The sequence below is a fragment of the Callospermophilus lateralis genome, chromosome 5 (genome assembly GCF_048772815.1).
Source record: "Callospermophilus lateralis isolate mCalLat2 chromosome 5, mCalLat2.hap1, whole genome shotgun sequence".
Classification (NCBI taxonomy): domain Eukaryota; kingdom Metazoa; phylum Chordata; class Mammalia; order Rodentia; family Sciuridae; genus Callospermophilus; species Callospermophilus lateralis.
The window spans coordinates 48,291,620-48,309,831 of record NC_135309.1 but is presented as its reverse complement, the minus strand read 5'-3'; the positions used below and the strand labels follow the sequence as shown (position 1 = coordinate 48,309,831).

Below are 18,212 nucleotides of genomic sequence, written 5' to 3'. Positions count from 1 at the left end.
AAAATTACAAAGTGTAAACAAAATTTGTCAGTTGTTCTTTGCTAAGTATATTTGATGCCAAACTATTGTTTTGAAAATTTCAGAATTTTTTTTTCTTTGTAATATCTAGATTTGTTCTGTTGAATTTTGATAATTTCATCATCATAGATAAATATGATTATGTAGGACTTTGTGAGAAGACATTTGGGTTTTGCTGATGAAGTAATGGTGTAAGTAATGCTTGTTTGTTTTATATTAGTGCAATGGAGAGAGGGCTAAAGAAGAAGCAATTACACATTTTGAAAAGCTGTTTGAAATTCTAGAAGAGAGGAAATCATCTGTTCTGAGAGCAATTGATGCATCTAAGAAACTAAGATTGGACAAATTTCAGACTCAAGTGGAAGAATATCAAGGACTTCTAGAGAACAATGGGCTTGTGGGCTATGCTCAGGAAGTGCTTAAGGAGACCGATCAGTCTTGCTTTGTACAGACAGCGAAGCAGCTCCACCTAAGGTATTTTCTTTTTCTGGTTCTTTAGAATCTCTTTAGTAATGTCACTCAATGCCACTGTGTATTTCCACTTTAGCCTCCAGAGTGATTCAAATGCTGTGTTAATGTGAAGTAATGCCTTTCTTCATTCCTAGCATGAGTGTTGAGTGAAGTGTAAGTTTTCTTTTGTTCATCACATTGCAGATATTTAGTCTGATTTGCCTTTTTAAAGAATCATATTTATATAAGATGTATCTGTCTGCAGAATACATAAAGCTACAGAATCTTTGAAGAGCTTTAGACCCGCAGCTCAGACATCTTTTGAAGACTATGTTGTTAACACATCTAAACAAACAGAACTTCTTGGAGAATTGTCATTTTTCTCTAGTGGTAAGTCTTAGCAAAGGCAAAACATAATTTTAGTCTGAATTTACACTGTAAAGAAAAACACAGTTCTTGCCAGTGTATGCCTCTAATCTCAGTCACTTGGAGGGCTGAGACAGGAGGATTTCAAGTTGAAGACCAGCCTGTGCAACTCAGAAAGACCTTTTATCAAGATGAAATTTAAAAAGGGCAGGGTGTAGTTCAATGGTAGAGTGCTTGCCTATCTTTTACAAGTCCTGGGTTCAGTCCTCAGTACTACAAAAACAACAAACCCCCCCACAGTTTTCTTTATTTTGACATTAAAAAAGCAACATCTCAGTTGCCCAGGATTATTACGTCCTGAAGTTATATCCCATTTATGTTTTTATGCATAAAAATATATTCTATTAGCTAATATGTTTTTAAATATTGCATAAATGACATCATGTTAAGTATCCCTTTTTTAAGTTGCTTTTTTAAAAATTAAGTTTAATGTATTAACACATGGAATTTCTGGTTCAAAGTTGTATATGTTTATAATATTTAATAAGTAAATAAATCATTTCCCTACTGAGAGACTATTTGTTTCTACTTTTTCTTTATTATAAGCGATGCTGTGTTGAATGTCTATGTGTCGGGCTTTTTTGGTACACATATGTGAGTTTCTCAAGGGCAGAAACCTAGAAATGGAATCTGGCATTTAGGTGTTTATATTGCTGTGTTGTTTTGCCGAGTCTGCCATAACAAAGGGCCACAGATTGAGTGGCTTAAACAGCAGCACTTGGCTAAAAGTCTAAATCCAAGGTGTTGGTAGGGTTGGTTTCTCCTTGGCTTATGGATGGTCATCTTCTGTCTGTGTCTACACTTGGCTCTCCCTCTGTACAGGTCTGGGTCCTAATTTTTCCTTTTAAGGGACACCAGGGCCCAGTATAATGACCATATTTTAATTTAATTTCCTTTTTAAAGACCTAATCTCCGAACTCAAAAAAAATTTTTAAAGACCTAATCTCTGAACGCAATCACATTCTAAGACCTGTACTCCATTCTAAGGGTTAGGACTTTTAGCCTTTGAATTTGGCAGGAACACAGTTTAACCCATATTACTCGCTTAGTTTTTGTTTTGCTACCTTCTCAGGAAGATTTTCCTTTTCCTTTTTTTTCCCCTTCCCACATCTTGTTTCTTTCCTGTCCCTCAGCTTCTAGTGATGGTGAATGATCACAGTCCTTAAAAAGTTTTAGTCTATTTGCTATGCAGGTATAGATTTGTGGATTTGTACATTCAAAGGAAATTTGATTGTTAGAAATTAAAAACACTTCAGGATTACCGTGATCTCCTTTCTTTTTGAAGGCTATACTGAATCTGATATTCATTATGAGTATCTTATTTTTCCAAATTGATATTTATTATTTCAAATACTGATTCTGCTTCATCCACTGTACTCTCTGCTTCCAAACTCTATACCTAAATTGTTTTTATGAGTTCAAGATCTTTCCTTTCCTATGACTCCAAAAACTAACTAAAAGGATGAGGTTGCATGTGGATAATCTTGTATTATCCCCAGTGTATAACAAAGGCCCACTTAAAGGATGGGTGAGAATGAATAGTAATCAACCAGCTTCCTGTTAATGCATGTTCCCTTAATTTTTCCCTATATACACATTTTTTTTTTTTACAAGCTATGCTTCTAGAAAAGAAATGAAAGGCTATGGATATTTATGCTATTCTGCAACTTGTTTCTTTTTTAAACTTTGGAATGTATTTTAGATAATTATTCCATATCTAATTGTGGCTGTATAATGTTCAGGTGTATAAATGCACCCTTCACAGACATATTTATATGCTGCTTATATGTAGCTGGGGGATAAAGAGAAGAAACTCTGTTTTTCATTTCATATCCTCCTCTTGTTAACAAGTTGTGTGTGTGTGTGTATATATATAGTGTATATATGTGCATGCATGTGTAACTTTTATTGCATATTGTTCTTTTATCTTCCAAGTTTATAAATTTAGTCTTAGAATTATACACAAATATTTAACTGTAATATTTTAATCATTGCATTTTTAGTGAAATATTAGAAACCTGTTTCCTGAAGTAAATGTTAATATACCTATACAATGAAATATTTTAGAGCAAAAGTATGGATAAAAAAACTATACAAAATTGTGATTATCTTTGAATTTCCTAAATTTTTTTGTTTTCTTTAATTTCTAGTTTTCTTGGTATGTATCATATTTGTACTAAGAAAAATTAAATGCTTTGCAGTTCTACAGAAGAGAATATGAAAGGAAATTACATAATGTTCATTGAGAATTTGTTTAAAATAGTCAGCACTTAGATTTCAAAATATTAGAATAATCGTTCATGGGAGGATGTATTGAAAAATGTCAAGTCCAGAGCTGTTATTTAGTACAGGGAAGGCATATAGTTAAAATATTTAGTTTATCAGAATTAATAATGATAATAAATGACTGAATCAGTAATTCAGTTTTAATTCTTGTCTTTTAAATTTTTCTCATTTTAGTTATAAATACACATACCTTCTTAATATATATATATATTTTTTTTTCTTACACATAGTATTAAAAAATTAGAAAATTCTTAGACAATCTGAGGCTGGTGGCACACACCTGTAATTCCAGCTATTTGGGAAATAGGCAAGAGAATTAGAAGATTTTAGACCAGCCTGGGAAAATTCTTGAAACCCTTTCTCAAAAATTAAAAATAAAAACGTCTGGGAATGCCGCTCAGTGATGGTAGAGAGCTTGCAAGGTCCTGGGTTCAATCTTCTGGTAGCACAGGAAAAAAAAAAATGTTTGGATGGTACAGAAGTCCTTATCCATTGCAACACTTTTACTGGGGAAAAATACAGGTTTGGAAATATCAGTATTTTAACATTGTTTTCTATTTCATAATTCTTTCAGGCATAGATGTGCCTGAAATCAATGAAGACCAGAGCAAAGTTTATAACAATGCCTTGATAAATTGGCACCATCCAGAAAAGGACAAAGCTGACAGCTATGTTCTTGAGTATCGGAAGATTAATAAAGATGAAGAAATGATGCCGTGGAATGAGATAGAAGTGTGTGGCACAAGTAAAGTTGTCTCTGATCTTGAGGAAAACTGTCACTATGCTTTCAGAGTGAGAGCTTACAAGGGTTCCATCTGTAGTCCCTGTAGCAGAGAACTGATTCTTCATACTCCTCCAGCTCCAGGTATTGGGAAAACTGAGAATTTTAAAAGGGTAGACTTGGATAAGACCTTGATTGTATCAACTAGTCAGTGTCTCTACCTAGATAGACCTACACTGAAACCACCTTTTGCTTTTAAAAGACTATAGACAAGCTGGGCCTCGTGGTGCACATCTTTAATCCCAATGGCTTGGAAGGCTGAAGCAAGAGGATTGTTGAGTTCACAATTTAGTGAGGCCCTAAGCAACTCAGTGAGACCCTATCTCTAAATAAAATATTTTAAAAGTGCTGGGGTTGTGGCTCAGTAGTTAAGAGATCCTGTGCTCAATCTCAAACCAAAAAAAAAAAAAAAAAAAAAAAAAGACTCCAGACAAGTAGATTCTATACCCAGCTAGGATTTAGAAATGAACTGAGTAGTTGAATTTCACCTTGTTAGGCTGAGAACAGGATTAGATTTTGACTGATGTCAGTCAGAGAAAAACATGAAAGGAAGACATTTGAGTTAGCAGGGCTAAATTGAGGTTAAAATAGCATCAATGCTACTTTAAAATCTTAAAATAGTCTAGTTCTATTTTTGAGTCAGTTTATGAAAAGCTTTACCATGTAGCATCTAGGTACATATTTTTCAAATTTATTGGTATAATATCCTGAAACTGAATTTCAGTTTAATCTAATTCAGAGTTGCCTAAGTTTTCTAACTCAGTGTGAATCTTAACACATAGGGATGGGAGGCATATATTAGAACCACATGGATAGCTTTGTCCCCATACTCAAAGCTCCTTGTCTCCAACTACTGTTCCTCACTACTCCAAGTTAAAATCCACTGATACTACTTATAAAGATTTTCATGAATTAAAATGATTTATAGGCTAGTTGATGTTCATAACGTGTGTCCATGGACGAGAGATTTTTTTACTGAAGTTGCACTGAGTTTGGCTAGCAGGAAAACATTTTGCCCTGTAAGTCTCTGCCTTAGAGATTCTTCACTTGGTTTTTAGAATTCATTGCCCCTTGCCCATATTTGGTGGCTTATGTACTTATATTTTTTGCACTCAGTCCTTCCTTTTTTTGACCAAAATGTACTTATATTTTTTGCACTCAGTCCTTCCTTTTTTTGACCAATATACATGCACCTTGTGACTTTAAAAAAAATTAGAATACATATACTGCCGCAGTCTCTGGCTGGGCACAAATCACGAGCCACCACACAGCTTGTAGATTCAAACAGCAATTCTTTATTCGCAAACTGTCACCGGCCGTCTACAAACACGTTCTGGGGAAATCCACGTTCTCTGCCCAAATCCACCACCTCCTGGGCTTCTGCTTCCCAAATATATTGTCTGACCCTAAGAACTCAAGAGGAACCCAGGCAGCAGGATACGCCCTATTCTAAAGGGGGGAACACCCTAATCTCCTATTATGCTAAACCAGGGACACCCTAAACACGGATCCGCCCTGGTCCTTGAGCAAGGTCACCTTTCAGGAGTCCTTCCACTAGGCAGCATGGGAGTAGCTGGCAAGGAAGCTGTCATACCTACTTGGCTGATGGCTCCCAGCATCTCCCCCCTTCTGATTAATTAAACAAGAAGTAATGTGGCTTAAGGACCGTGCCTGGTAAGTTGTCCAGTTCAACATATGGTTCTTACCCGTCATTGGAAAACTGACCTTTAGGCGTCAGCCTCCTGTCTTAGGTTGATACCACTGCAACTGGATCATACCTGTCACTGACTACCGGTCCAGCATATAGCCATTGGCCCCCAAATTTTAGACCAACACTAGCAGAAGGGAGGAGGATACAGAAATGCCACGACACCAAGCCAATTGACAGTTCCTTTGGAAAAATTGCATCATTGGTGACACCATCAGCAAAGATATGTCAGCATTACCACAATTAACATGTGGTGCGCTGGCAAGGAAATAAAAATTGCATCACTGGTGACACCATCAGCAAACATATGCCAGCATTACCACAATTTGCTGCACTAAACGATAGTTACATAGTCCAGGCAAGTTCTGCAAGCGGTTCAAAGTGGAGGAATCTATCAATATGTCCGTCTCCTCCCAAAGTCCGTTTCCTCCCAAAGTAAGTTGACTCCTTGATTGAGCATACTTGTTGAGTTATATTCATTGGGATGAAGATAGGAATTCTGGCAATGATGCTAAAAAGACATTATCCTGAAAATAATTATTAAATATAATGAAAAGGAAAGGTGAAAGTAAACAAACAGATCTGTTAACCTCCTTAAAAAACAATCCTTAACAGCTGTTTACCTGATTTAAATTAGTAAACAAGCAGATCTATTAACCACCTTTAAAAACAATCCTTAACAGCTGTTTACCTAATTTAAATTAAGCCATTTAAATCACGTGAATAAAAAAAATAATAATTTGGATCCATTTTTCATGAGCGCTCCTCATATATGAAATATGGACATACGCACACACAGACATACAACACAAAACACAAAAGTACAACACATAAGACAATAATAAAGGCCTTGTAGCTTTACCTAGGTGAAATCTCCATTGCAATGTTTAAAAACTCCAGTCAAAAAATAAAACTGATCAGAAAAACATTAACCTAGGTTTGTATGAGCTCAAAAAATAAAAATAGAACCTTATGATGTGGAAAAATGCAATAATAAAATAGATATTGAAAAAAGCATTCTGGTTAATCACTGTCACAGATGTAAGAATGGCCAAGCTGGAGTTCTAGATATCAGCTGTTATGGATTTGAGTCAAATCATCTTCTTTTTGATCTGTAGAAATCATTTTAGTTAGTCTTTCTGGAATCCAAATCGGTTGCTGTTCTCCCTGTGGAAACACACAAACAGAACCCCGACTCCAGACAATCACTGGGTCAGGACCTTTCCATTGTCCTGTTAGAATATCTTTCCAAAGTACCTTAGGCTTATGTACATTTTTTGGATACATATGTCTTTCCGCAGCACTAAGTCCTGATGAATCCAAATTTAAAAAGTTTAGAGTAAAAAGCGTTATTTTAAGTTTATCTTTGGGGGATATATACCCCTTTCCAATTTTTAAGATTAACTAGGCTTCGAATGACGCAATCTTTCCTCCGTCATGAAGGCATCTTAACCACCTTCAAATTAACCTTTTAAAGCCTTCCAATTATCATCTATACTGTACTTTTAAATGTACTTTTTCATTACCTACAGCTTCGCTCTTTTAAACGAGGCTTAGATTCTGTTTAAACCGCTTAATGTTAGTTTACATGGCTGCCCTTCAACCAAAGGCCTTTTTTACTCCATTAAGAAGCTTTGTCTCAATCTGTCATGTACAAATACCTTTTTCTTCTTTTTTCCTTTCTCAAACTTTTAAAGTAAGTCTAGTTTCCTCAAAATCTTTTTTTTAAATGACATTTTACAACTTTTTACTTTACCACACAGAGATTATCTCATCTAGAAACATTTCTTTTTCTTTTAACCTTCCATATTAAAATATATTTTCACATCTTCAATCTTTTAATATTTCTTTCTATCCATTAACCCTTTTTATAAATTCACATTCTGAAATAACCCTTATAAAATTTTTGATTTAGACAAATTACTCCACTTTAAGAAGATGAAAGACTTTCATGTTTTTTATGATACTATAATTGAAACCCAACAGAAACTTCTTATACTCTTTGTATATAAATTACACCTGATAGAATCTTAACACTTAGTAACCTTGTTTCAGCAAAGACATAGACCAAAGCAATATTAAACATTTTTCCATTCACCAATTTATGAAAACACACATAATGATTAAATATATTACCTTATGGAACTTAATAAGTAAAGGGTACTTGATTTCATATTTAGTGGTTGATATTTTAACACTCTAGTTTTGTAAATTAATCAGATGTCTGTAAAAACCAAGATCTTAGACAAGCGTAGTAAACAGAACTAGCCATCTCTTTCTTGTTGAAGAAAAATCCTTCTACAGGATACCATGATGGTCCCATTGATATATTTAATAACTCGTCTTTAAAAAGCCATGGGCTACATTTTTGTATTGTATCAACATATGCCCTAACTGTTCTTGGTCTTACTGGGTTGCCTCCTTTCTCTAACAATTTCTCTTCCTCGGAGGTGAACAACTTCAAACTTTGAGTCAACCATTTTCCCCAGTTTGCCTGAGAAAGTTCTAGGAACAGGCAACTTGAAATAAAAACAAAATAAATTAGAACAAGAACACATTGTTTTTTGAAATGCTCACCCATTCTTTCACTCTCCTTCAGGGGCGAGTAATTTCACTTACCCCCAAGCTTCAGGCGTTCCGCATACGAGCCACCAGATGATTTTTTTCATTAATTTTAATAAAATCTGATAGTTTTAGTCTGAATTTGCAAGTATTAAGTAAATATTTTAGGGTTATGCTATTTCCTCTTTCTTTTCTAGTGTTTTAACCAAAACTAGAAGAAAAAGAATCTTGGACATAGTTGTGTATTCAGTGATGTAGTTGGGTGGGGAAGGAGGAAAGGAATTGGTAAGGGTCATTGTCTTTTCCTCCAAGAGAAGCCACATGAATAAGGTGACCCTTTAAATTTATTGTGCAAACCTGGGGGCTTTGTAGTTAGGAAGCAGGAATAATTATGCTAGGACACTAGAGGCATTACCAGAAAGACTGGTTTGCTGTATTTGGGGAATGATTTCAGCTTGCTGGCAGTAATTTTTAAAAATTGTGGTATAACAGAAAATTTACTATTTCAGTCATCTTTCTAAATGTACAGTTCACACTGAGTACATTCACAACATTGTGCAACTATCACACCTCATATCATCCCAAACTGAAAGTCTGTACTCACTGAATGATAACACCCTGTTGCCCCTCCTCCTGGAGTTGGTAATCTCTTACTGTCCATCTATGAATTTGCCTGTTTTCAGTACATCATATAAGTGGAACTGCGCAATATTTGTCCGTTCACATCTGGGTTATTTCGGGTTTCATTCATGTTATTGCAGGTATCAGAATTTCCTTCCTTTTTAAGGCTTGATAATATTCTGTAGTATACGTCCACCACATTTTTCCCCATTCATTGTTTGATGGACATTGTGTTGTTTCTACATTGGTTATCATCCAGTATTATGCTTAATAGATTTAAGTTGATAAAAGATTATGAGAGTTATATTTTCACCATTCTGTAGGTCAGAAAATTAAATTTTAGGGAGCTGAATGTTTGAGCAGGGTTGCAAACCTAGGTCTCTCTGAACCCAAAGTTTTTTCTTTTTTCTTCTTTTTCTAATAGAAACTACATTTCTTAGGTTTTCCATATTGATTCAGTAAGGAAAAGGCCTTATTAAAATAGCAAAAAATTTCCAAATTTTAAAATTTGAAATAGATATTTAATAAAATGAGTAGATTTTTAAAAATTAGAGCTTTATAGCTATTACATAGTAGTTGCGATCATCCTGACAAACTCATACATGATGGATATTAGTTTCAGTTCACAATCCTCCCCCTTCTCTTTCCTGCTTTTCCTTCCCATCCTCCCTCCCCTCTCCCATTCTTCTTCCTCTTTCTAGTAGATTCCTTTTGTTCATCTATTAATTTGCATTTGATTGGTTCTTTATGTTATCCTATCCTTCTCTTCCCCCTTCCCTTTATTTTACTGCAACTTTCACATATGAGAGAAACATCAAACCTTTGAGTTTCTGACGTTGGCTAATTTCACTTATCCATCCATTTATCAATAAATGTCATAATTTCATTCTTTTTTTATAGCCAAGTAGTAGACTCCATTGTATTATACGTACCAATTTCTTAATCCATTCATCTATTGACTGGGTTGATTCCATAACTTAGCTATTGTGAATTGTGCTGCTATAAACATTGGGTTGGCTGTATTGTAGTTTGCCGATTTTCGATCTTTGGGGAAAATACCAAGGAATGGGATAGCTGGGTCATGTGGTGATTCCATCTCCAGTTTTTTGAGGAATCTCCATACTGCTTTCTAGAGTGGTGGTACTTAGTCTGCAGTCCCACAGACAATGTACAAGTGTGCCTTGCCAGCATTTTATTATTTTTGTATTCTTGATCATTGTCATTCTGACTGAACTGAGATGAAATCTTAGTATAGTTTTGATTTACATTTCCCTGATTGCTAGAAATTGTTGAACATATTTCCATATATTTGTTGGCTATTTGTACTTATTCTTTTGAGAAGTTTCTGTTTAGTTGTTTTGCCCATTTGTTGATTGGGTTATTTTTAATTTTTTCATTTTTTTTTGGTATTAAAACTTTTTGAGTTCTTTAATAGTCTGGATATTAATCTCCAGTTGAAGGAGCAGCTGGCAAAGGAGCTCTCCTCATGCTCTTAATCATTTCCTTTGCTGTGCAGAAGATTTTTAGTTTGACATCCTACTTAATCGAATTATTGGTTTTATTTCTTGTGCTTTAGGGATCTTGTTAAGGAAGTTGGTGCCAACACCTGTATGATGGAGTGTTGACCTACGTTTTCTTGCAGCAGTTTTTTGTGTAATTTGATTCATTCCAATTTGAGTTTTGTACAGGGTGAGAGAGATGGGTCTAGTTTCATTTTTCTGTACATAGATATACAGTTTTCCCAGCATCATTTGTTAAAAGGCTATCTTTTCTCCAAGATATATTTTTGGCATCTTTTTCAAATATCAGATAGCTGTAGGTTTGTGATTTGTCTTTGTGTCTTTATTCTGTTCCACTGGTCTTTGTGTCTATTTTGATGACAATATCATACTGTTTTTGTTACTACAGCTCTGTAGAACAATTTCAGATCGGGTATTGTGATGCCTCCTCCTTCACTTTTCTTGCTTAGTTTTGCTTTGGCTATTCTAGATTTTTTATTCTTCCAAATGAATTTAAGAATTGTTTTTTTCTAATGTCATTGGTATTTTGATGGGGATTGCATTGAATCTGTATATTGCTTTTGGTACTATGGCCATTTTGACAATGTTGATTCTGCCTTTTAAGAACATGGATGTCTTTCCATCTTCTAAGGTCTTCTTCTATTTCTTTCTTCAGTGGTCTATTTTTTTTATTTTTAGGTTATTGTGAATGGGGTCGTTTTTCTGATTTCTTCTTGGCCCAATTACTGTTGGTTTAAGTATGTTGATTTTGTATCCTGCTACTTTGCTAAATTCATTTATGAGCTCTAGAAGTCTTTTGGTGGTTTTGTTTGTTTGTTTTTCTAGATATAGGATCATATTGTTGGCAACAGAGATAGATTGACTTTTTTTTCCAGTTTGTATCCCTTTGATTTCCTTTTCTTGCCTGATGGCTCTGGCTTTTTCAAGGAGTATATTGAATAGGAGTGGTGAGAGTGGAAAGCTTTGTCTTGTTCCTGAATTTAGAGGAATTGGTTTAGCTTTTCTCCACTTAGTATGATGTTGGCTTTGAATTTGTCATAAATGGCCTCTATGATATAAAAGTAAGTGCTTGTGAATTCTTATTCTTATCGTGAAAAGTTTTTATTTCCCCCTAGAATTTGAAACTGAGTTTTTCTGGCCATGGTAACTTTGGCAGTTGTTTCTTTTAGGGCTTGAAATGTTTCATTCCATCCCCTTCTTGATTTTGGTGTCTAAATCAAAAAATCAGAAGTGAGAGCCTTATTGGTTTTTCATTTGACTAGGTCTGTTTGGGGTCTTTGAGCCTCCTGTATGTGGATGACTATGTCATTTCTTATATGGGAAAAGTTTTCTATAACTACCTTTTGAATGTTTGAAAATGTTCTTTATGCCTTTGGTTTGTATCTCCATGTTTCCTTCTGTCCCAGTAATTCTCAGGTTTGGTTTTTCGGTGTTCTTCCAGAGTTCTTATATATACTTCTGGTCATGTTCTATATTTTTCCCTTTATTACATTCCTGTGTACTCGAGATCATATAACCTGTCTTAAAGGCTTGCAGTTCTGTCTTCAAGGGCTGAGGTTCTATTTTCTACACAGTCTAATCTGTTAGTGGTGCCTTCAGTTGAGTTTTTAATTTGATTTGTCTTTCATTTCTAGGAATTCTGTGTTTCTTTTCATTGTTTCTATTCCTTTATTAAAATGTTTTTTTTTATAACCTGTAATTGCTCTTAATTCCTTCCCTAGATCGTCTAGTTCATTGAACACTTTAATAATTTGTTTTTCATGATCTTTCTGTGAACTTTAGTTCACCTCACTATCAGTGGTATCCTTTGTTGGGAAATTGTGGATTTGGGGGGAATTTTTGCCTATTTTCTCATGTTTTCCGAGGTCTTGGACTTGCACATCAGTTGAGGTGGATTCCCCTACCTGTTCTCTTGTATGTTTGTCCTTTTGTGTGTAATTATCTCATTTGATCTGGGACTTCTGTGTTTGATTCATGAGTAGATCCCAAGGTTTGGGACCTGAGGTTCCTCTCTGGGACTTCTGTGTTTGATTCATGAGTAGATCCCAAGGTTTGGGACCTGAGGTTCCTCTCTGACTGTTCCTCTGAGTCCCTGTTGGTGGTTTGGGGCTTTTATCATCTTACTTCTATAAATTGGAGTAATGTCAGAGAAATGTTTAGTTCAGCATCAGAGAGTCTAATCTGTGAACCCTTACTGTCCCTGTAGGTTCCCAGCACCTTGCAGAATTGAAATAAATAATAGTAACAACTATTGCAAACAATACAGAGTATGAAAGTGAAATATTCAGGGCCTACTATGGGTTTAATAACTGTGAACGGGCAGTTGTTTTCTTTTAATGTTGAAATTATTCATTTAATGACCACCAATAAACAGGAATAATGGGTTCAGGAATTGTGAACAATAAAAACAATAACCATGAACTAGATCTGGCTTTAAAGCAGAGTCAATTATATAATTTACAGCAGTAATATAATTGTATCAGCATTTCTGATATAAGGGCATGAGTTATAAAGCAGTTAGTTCTGAAATATGGTAAAAATAAAGCTAATTAGGGAGAAAGAATGTGACAGGAAGTTAGAAAACAGTTTATAGTTTCAAAAAGTGAGTTAGAGAGATGCAGAAGAGATGTAGCAGGTGATTTTTGATATAGAAGAAAGAAAACAAATACAAGTACTGGGAGAGAGCGCAATAGAATTTGGCCATTAGCAGGAGAAGAGAGAAAGAGAAACAAGAGAAATAAGCAAATGAAAATAATCCAAAACCAAAAAACCTGAACCCTCAAAAGACAATGCTGGGAAAAAATAATTACATTAAGAAATACTAAAAATGAGAGAAAAATAAACTAATAAGAGTATGTATATATGTCTCTGAACCTATCAGTACAACAGGAATTTACATGTGCGCAAGCACACACAGAAAGAATAAAAATAAATTTAAAAAAATCAAAATTTAAAGAAAAATTAAGGGAAGAACAAAGGAACCTGCCACTGAAGTGGTCAAAATAGTTGACCATATTGGATGGTCACTGTCTATGCCCAACAGTCTTTCTTTCCAATTCTTAGGTTGTACTGATAAAGCAAGGGGTAGAGGTTGTTAACCCCTTCCTGTTTTTGTGTTGCTTTCTTGAGTTGCCAGTTGGAGTGTCCTAAGATTGAAACTGTTTGATATGATTCAACTTTCCTTCTCACCAGAATAAGATGGGAGGGGTTGGGAAGGACTGTCAGTGGGAGTTTTGTTCATTTGAACCAGTTTTTGTGCACTGCCAGTATAGTGTTCTGCATCATTCTGTAAGGGGGAGCTCCAGTTTGTGATACTGACATCTGAATAGGTCTCAATTGCTTTATTGGGTAGTGCCTTCCTTGCAAAGACTAGAATGACCTGCCCCTAGGACTAGACAGTAGCCAGTTTCTTATATAGGTCTGGTTTTCAGGACCCTCCCAAGAAATCCATTTGTGGGGCAGGGGGGCTGATCCTCCACTCACTGCTGCCCAGGTGCAAGCCTTTCTGGAATTAGTCCCTGAGCGTATTCACCCCACATGCTCATATTCCCAATCTGCTTTAATTGGTCATGTGAGCTGCTTCACATGGAGGCAGTATGGCAAGGAGAAGCAGGTCTGGCTCCTTTCCCTTTGCCCTTATGACTTTAATCCCCCGCCCATTATGTCCCATCAGGCCCAGTCTAGGTCAGTCAATAGACACCCACCTGGGATCTTGTGGCTGTTTGTTGTTGTTTCTCCTGATCTCCTGCCCTGTAGTCATCATTGTGGCAACATCACCCCAAGATGGCTCCTGCTTCTTGAGTGGCCAGTTGAGATAATGGAGTGTGCTTTTCAAGCACTAGCGTGCAGTGCAGTTTCTGGATCAGCTAAGAGTAGGCAGCATTTTTGATCTCAGACCTTTCCGTACCTAATCTGTGTCATGTCCCTATTTCCCCAACTCAATTGGGGCTAATCCACACTGGCAATGCCCATGTGGCAGTCAGGCGTGCTCTTAGTTCTTCATTTATTGTACCCATATTTCTGAGTTCGTAAGCCACTTTGTCCAATATTGAATTTTAGTGAAATCCCTCTTTCAGCCACCTCTCTGCCCACCTGCTTGCTTTGCACTACTCTGCCATCTTCCAGGCCTCATGAGTAGATGTTTATGAAAATGCAGTGCCTCTTAAGGATAAAAGAACAGATCCAGTAAGTACAAATATCTATGATAGACTTGATGCCTCTTTTCCAAAGAGGTGCATTCATAATTTTCACATACATGAAAATACTTTCCTCCTGTTTTTGAGATTTCTGAAGATTTTCAGTATAGAGAATGTATTGGAAATTGTTGGTAAGTTGGGGTTTTGGGGTGACATCGTTGTCTGGGTGGCATGACACTTTTCCCATTTCTTTTCAGTCATCTCTATTTTAAAAACTTATTGAATTGAACCTTAAATCATAGAAATGCTAATAAATAGTTTGCAGGCTAGTTTTACATTAACTTTAAGCTTTCTTTAGTTTTCAGTTTCCTGTTTGATGAAAAATGTGGCTATAATAATGAACACCTCCTGCTGAACTTGAAGAGAGACCGGGTAGAGAGTAGAGCTGGATTTAATATTCTGCTGGCCGCGGAACGTATCCAAGTGGGTTATTACACAAGCTTAGACTATATCATTGGAGACATTGGAATTACAAAAGGAAAACACTTTTGGGCCTTCCGTGTGGAGCCATATTCATACTTGGTGAAAGTGGGAGTCGCTTCCAGTGATAAACTACAAGAATGGCTCCATTCTCCCCGGGATGCAGTTAGTCCAAGGTAGATCTTTTATTGATGTAGAATGTGATAATGTTTTTGAAAGTAACTATCCTTTCAGGCAAGATAAGCCTGAAAATAGACTGGGGTTTATCTCTTCTACTTGGAGTATATATTTCTTAGATTCGGGTACTTTGGTTGTGGTTGGGTGGCTGGCTTAGGAAAAGAGTTAGGTTATCTCTCATTGAATAATGAGAGCAGCAGTAAATTTTTGATGCTCCAGGGATATAATCTTGTTTTAGATGCTTTGATTATGATATCACCTCACAGTTTTAAATTTTGAAAGTCTCATACATACCTTAATACATTTTATGATAAATATTACCCACATATATAGAGAATGCCTCTAATTGCCATACTTCATAGTTGATACAAGTTGTTCTTTGATTATGGGACCCAGTTTCTTTAAGCTTTCCCATATGTCCCTAACAAAATTGGGTCATGTTATAGACATGTTTTATAGCTAAGAATTCTGATTTCTTAAGCAATTGAATAATGGAGATTGGGTGGTTTAGTTTCTTTTGGATGGGATAAAATTGTTGTTGCAGTGTGATCTCAAATATATGAGAACCTAGCCATATAGGTAAAAAATGGAAGGATCTCAGGAGGCTGAGACAGGAGGTTAAGCTCCCCTGGGCTCAATCCCTGGTACATAAATAAATAAATAAAGGAAGGGAGGGATCATATACCAACATTTTTTCTATTTTTATTGTTTTATAATTGGGGGGAAGATTTCTTGATGTAGAAAATTTAATTAAGAAATAGGGTTCTCAAGGAGAATGACACATACTTCTTTTTTTTTCTCTGTTAGTTTGAAGTGCCCATTTATTCCATGGACTGGTAATTCCTTGGATTAGGGCATACATCTTGCCTTTGTGTTTTCTTATATATGACTGTGCCATGGATATTTAATCTTTGACCATTTGCTTCACTCCCCTCCCCCTTATTTGTTTTTGATAGACCAAGTTTGTTAAATAATTTTTAATTCTCACTTGTATGTACATATAGGTAAAAATGTATGATGTTTTATGACATAAATTTGGGGGTTGATCATGCTTTTATATATTTTGTGAAAATGTTTTGAAGATACTTGAAGACTTAACAGATAAAGGTACATATACTGTGTTTGTGTATTATGTTTTAGGTATGAGCAAGACAGTGGGCATGACAGCGGAAGTGAAGATGCCTGTTTTGATTCTTCACAACCTTTTACATTAGTTACTGTAGGCATGAAGAAATTTTTTATACCCAAGTCACCTACTTCTAATGAACCTGAAAATAGAGTTCTTCCCATGCCAACAAGTATAGGGATTTTCCTGGACTATGATAAAGGCAGAGTGAGCTTCTATGATATGGATCATATGAAGTGCCTTTACGAGCGCCAGGTGGACTGTTCTCATACGATGTATCCAGCATTCGCATTAATGGGCAGTGGAGGAATTCAGCTTGAAGAACCCATCACAGCAAAGTACCTGGACTACCATGAGGACATGTAGTTGAAACATCCAGTGTGACTGGGATGGAAAATGTTAACAAAGCAATGCCTTGATGTTAGCCTTTGTAACTAATTAGACACCACCCAAGACTTGGTCACACATTTGTTTGTAGTGCCTGAATCTTCTTAAAAGACGGAAAACCTAAACAGTCTCGTGTCTTCCATGTTACTTACTGTTCTGCCTTTCACAAACGACAGAGTGAAGGCATTCTTTCCTGGCTAATACTGAATGGTTAACTTTGCAACTGAATCATATTTCTCTTTATGTATAGGGAATCTAATTTATTTATATCAGCTGGTATTGCTAATACTTACATTCGTTTTTGGGGTGGTGGGGGAGGTGTACAACACTATTTATTATGTTTTTTGTGTTTGGTGTTTCATTTTTATATCATGGTTATGTCTTAAGATAGTTTTAAATGGTTGTGGGTAGAAATGAGTAGTAAACAGTATGTCTTACATTTGATTTTAATAACAAAACAAAGTTATACATAGATAAAAAGGCCATAAAAATGGTAACATATTTAAGTGGAAAATTATATATTTCAAAGTGTATTAATTGTATGTAGCCTGGAAAATGAGCACTGCTGTTATTTTTTTCCTTAAGACCACATAGTGTATTGATCAGGACATCTAAAAGAGTTCCTTTAGCTATAATGCCCATTAACTGGCATGTGTAGTAAACATGGTGTTTGATAGAAAGCCATGAAATTTTTCACTCATATAATTTTTTTCAGAAAAAAATTATCTTGAGTTTTTCCTCACTGTCTGAAAATATTTGTGTTTACATTAAATGATTACTTTTCAGAAATATTAGTTAAGATGGACTGATATTGCTGTCGTGATTATTCTTTTGCCCCTCCTATTGTGTCTTGTGATTTTCATTTTTTGACACAACTATACATATCAGGTTTTTCTGGTTTGTTAACGAGTTTGAAAAGTTTATGATATATTTTTAGTAGCATTGAATTATATTGCAAAATGTGGAGTACTAATTGTTCATTTGTATGGCATTTTCTGTGGTTCATTGGTAACAAGTGTTTGTAGTATAAGGAACTAAACCCAAATTTAATTGTTAAGGAATACTAACTAAAATCATAATGACTGTGTATACCCTTTTAAAATTTGCATTCTTTTAAATTGAAGAATTACATTTTCTCCTAATTAGATGTTAATTTTTGAAAGATGTTCTTTTAAATAGGTGATTTTTATTTAAACTGCCTTTTTTTTTTTTTAAGTTAAAATGTTCAGAAACTAAGACTGTTAAATATTTAGCACAGATCATTTATGGAATGCTATTGACATATTTTAATGAAGTAACCAAAACTCCATGGGATCTATTTTTTATTTTTATTTTTTAGTGGAAATCTCTTATTCAGGCTAGTAGCACTGCATAAGTTCCTCTCATCCCACCAAACTACATAGAAAATATAGTGGAGAATTTAATAGTCTTTGTTACTTTCCCATCTATGAATAGCACTTTATCTCATAGGCTCAACTAAGAAAATATGCAGTGTTACGTGGATCACTGTGCAATGAAGCTGCTGAAGTCGTAC

General features: G+C 35.3%; 1 protein-coding gene across 2 annotated transcripts in view; it reads left to right on the top strand.

Annotated features, from left to right (window-relative positions):
* The window catches only part of Trim36 (tripartite motif containing 36), a 47,583-nt gene extending 30,857 nt beyond the window's left edge, over positions 1-16,726 (top strand). For both annotated transcript variants that reach the window (XM_076855876.1, XM_076855877.1), the window contains exons 6-10: positions 239-492; positions 734-858; positions 3,755-4,045; positions 14,867-15,164; positions 16,306-16,726. In XM_076855876.1, the coding sequence (XP_076711991.1) occupies positions 239-492; positions 734-858; positions 3,755-4,045; positions 14,867-15,164; positions 16,306-16,657 (1,320 nt within the window). In that variant the 3' untranslated portion in view covers positions 16,658-16,726. The remainder of the gene's footprint in view (positions 1-238; positions 493-733; positions 859-3,754; positions 4,046-14,866; positions 15,165-16,305) is intronic.
* Positions 16,727-18,212: the final 1,486 nt, after the last annotated feature.